Raw genomic sequence first — 2647 nt, forward strand, 5'->3', positions numbered from 1 at the left:
GATGTTGGATCATTGTGAACTGGGAGTGCATCCAAGTCCACGCTTAACTGAGAATCCACTGCTAAATATTTAAAAGTGAAAGCATTGTTTCAGATTAGGCATGGTGAATCCCAAATGTTTCAGTATGGAAATATAGCAGCAAAGGTGACAGCCGGGACCTGGGTTTGTTGTCCTCCAAGGCTGGCTTGTCCTCATACTCTCTCCTTTGATTTGATGGTTTTGCCTTCTGTCCTATCAGTGGTACTACTCCATCAGTGCTCATGAGCTCATGCAATCCTCCCATGGGCTTCTCTGTGACAAATATTTGCAAGACCCATTGTAATCCTGACCTGGATTTGCATTCTTGTTATACTGCTTATAGCTAATTGACCTTGAATAAGCAATGCAACTTTTTCAAGTTCAAGGCTTTATAGCTCTAAATGGGAGATCTCAGCAAGTATTTCAACATGTAAAATGCATTCATGATGAGCAGTCCTTTGACACGTGGCAGTAACATTTTAAGATCAACTGTCAGACCCAGCACTGTGGCCTAGCGGCTAAAGTCCTCGTCTTGAACGTGCCAGGATCCCAAATGAACACTGGTTCTAATCCCGGCAACTCCACTTCCCATCCAGCTCCCTGCTGGTGGCCTGGGAAAGCCTTGGGACCCTGCACCTGCGTGGGAGACCCGGAAGAGGTTCCAGGTTCCCATCTTCAGATCAGCGGAGCACCGGCCGTTGTGGTCACTTGGGGAGTGAATCATCGGGCAGAAGATCTTCCTCTCTGTCTCTCCTCTCTGTATATGTGACTTTGTAATAAAAAAAAAAAAAATCTTAAAAAAAAATCAACTGTCACAGTGGATCACTAAGAAACGATAAGTTTGTGGAGAAATATGATATACTACCTGGATATTTACACAATGTGAGGAAAAACAAAGCTGAAAACAAATATTTTACTTAAAAATTGACTTTAATTTTATTTCCAAAAGTCAACAAATACATATTCATGTCTAGCTTCTCTCCAAAACATTTTTTTTTCATAGATGCACAAGTTAATTTGGCATGCCAAACATCTTTTCCTTGGATTTTTTTTTTTTTGCATAACACAAAGGTGCAAATACTGTTCAGAATCGATTTACATCATCACTCAGAATCACTAGCATTTTATCATTGAAAAAAGAAAAGCTGCAAGGCTTAGTCTTTGGCATTTACATTTGATTCAGCAATATAATTAAAAACTTATATTTGTTTTTAAGAGAAACATTTGGAAGAAAAATTAATAGATTTTGCTTCTGTTTTGCTAAGAAACCCCTATATCAGTGCACTTAGCTCGATCTGAAGAGTTCCTGCTGGCAGGTATTACTTCCAGGCTGTTTATCAGCGTTTCCTTCTGTAGCCCACTATATGCTCTTTTTCTCCCCTTCTGCTTAGTGAAAGCACAGAAAAAACCAATTTCCCTTTTCTTCCCCTGCATCGTGCAAGCCGAGCAACCTCACAAGTCACGATATCTGAGTTTACTTTGTATTTTGATTCTTACTTAAAATTATTTTGTATTATAATACCTACTTGGTTATCTAAAAATCAACCTGATTAATTTTAAACTCTTACAGAGTCAGAATTTTAGAGGCCATGGAAACCATTCAGGAATCGTGTTTGAAAGGAAATAATTGCCTCCAACTTCTTTTCTGCATTTGAAGTAAAAGAATTTCAGGTATCATCAGTTCATTATAAAATCAGACTTGATAGAGTATATTTGATGTACTCACATCTTTTCATATAGTGTAAACAAGTATAGAACACTTCGACCGTAGCCTATAGGTGTGTGTGTGTATATAATACATTGTTTGGTACACGATATCTACCTGGAGAACATTTTAAATATGACCTGGTAGGTCTGTTATGAGACTTTGGGGGGGGGGAGGGGCGGGATTTGTATGAATTTGTTCTGGTAGAAAAAACCTTGTGGTGAGCGTAGATGGTATGTGAAGTTACATCTTTGTCATATCTATGATCTGATGCACAACAGAACCCAAAGACACATTGACCTCAGATTCCAAGCAGTGGGTTACAGTTTGTGCACAAGAGGGTCTTTAAGATCAGATAGTGGAAGAATGACCCGGGAGTCTCCTAAATCAATCAGTCATCAGCAATGTATAAATATGGAGTGCTGTTTTACAGAATGCAAATGAGATCAACTGGAAATTGAACTGTGATAGCCACATATTTTTGAGAAAAATTCCCAAGCCAGGCGAATGTGGATTGGGATGAAGACATAGGCAGTGTACACCACCATGGCAAAAATGGTTAGTAAAATGGTGTTGAACATAGAGCGCTCCCAGGGCTCCAAGACGGCACAGCAGCTAATAATCTGGTATTGATAGTAGAGCCAGGAGAAGTAGTCCTTCACACGTTTGAAATCCATCGTCGGCATCAAGTTGCAGAAAGTCTGTTGTGTTCGAGAAAGAAACAGGTTAGCAGGAAACAAGTAAAGAACCAAACACAGAATCTCTTTAAATTATCATGGTCTCATCATGTTAAAATCTCTTAAGGAATGTTAAATGTCATCGAAGGGATTATTAATTTGAATGTTATATAGAAATGATACAGAATATATCAATCATAAAATGAATAACATTGTCACTACCGATAACTACTACTAAAATTATTAA

At 38.5% G+C, this 2647-nt stretch overlaps 1 protein-coding gene across 1 annotated transcript; it reads right to left on the reverse strand.

Moving 5' to 3' along the window:
- Window positions 1-1069: 1069 nt before the first annotated feature.
- SPTSSB (serine palmitoyltransferase small subunit B) lies at window positions 1070-2418 on the reverse strand. Its single transcript, XM_040974943.1, has one exon. It carries the CDS (start codon window positions 2407-2409, stop codon window positions 2170-2172), a length of 240 nt encoding a protein of 79 aa, XP_040830877.1. The 5' UTR covers window positions 2410-2418; the 3' UTR covers window positions 1070-2169.
- Window positions 2419-2647: the final 229 nt, after the last annotated feature.

This window comes from Ochotona curzoniae, unplaced genomic scaffold, assembly GCF_017591425.1.
Source record: "Ochotona curzoniae isolate NIBS_2020 unplaced genomic scaffold, NIBS_Ocur_1.0 contig_2599, whole genome shotgun sequence".
Taxonomy (NCBI): Eukaryota; Metazoa; Chordata; class Mammalia; order Lagomorpha; family Ochotonidae; genus Ochotona; species Ochotona curzoniae.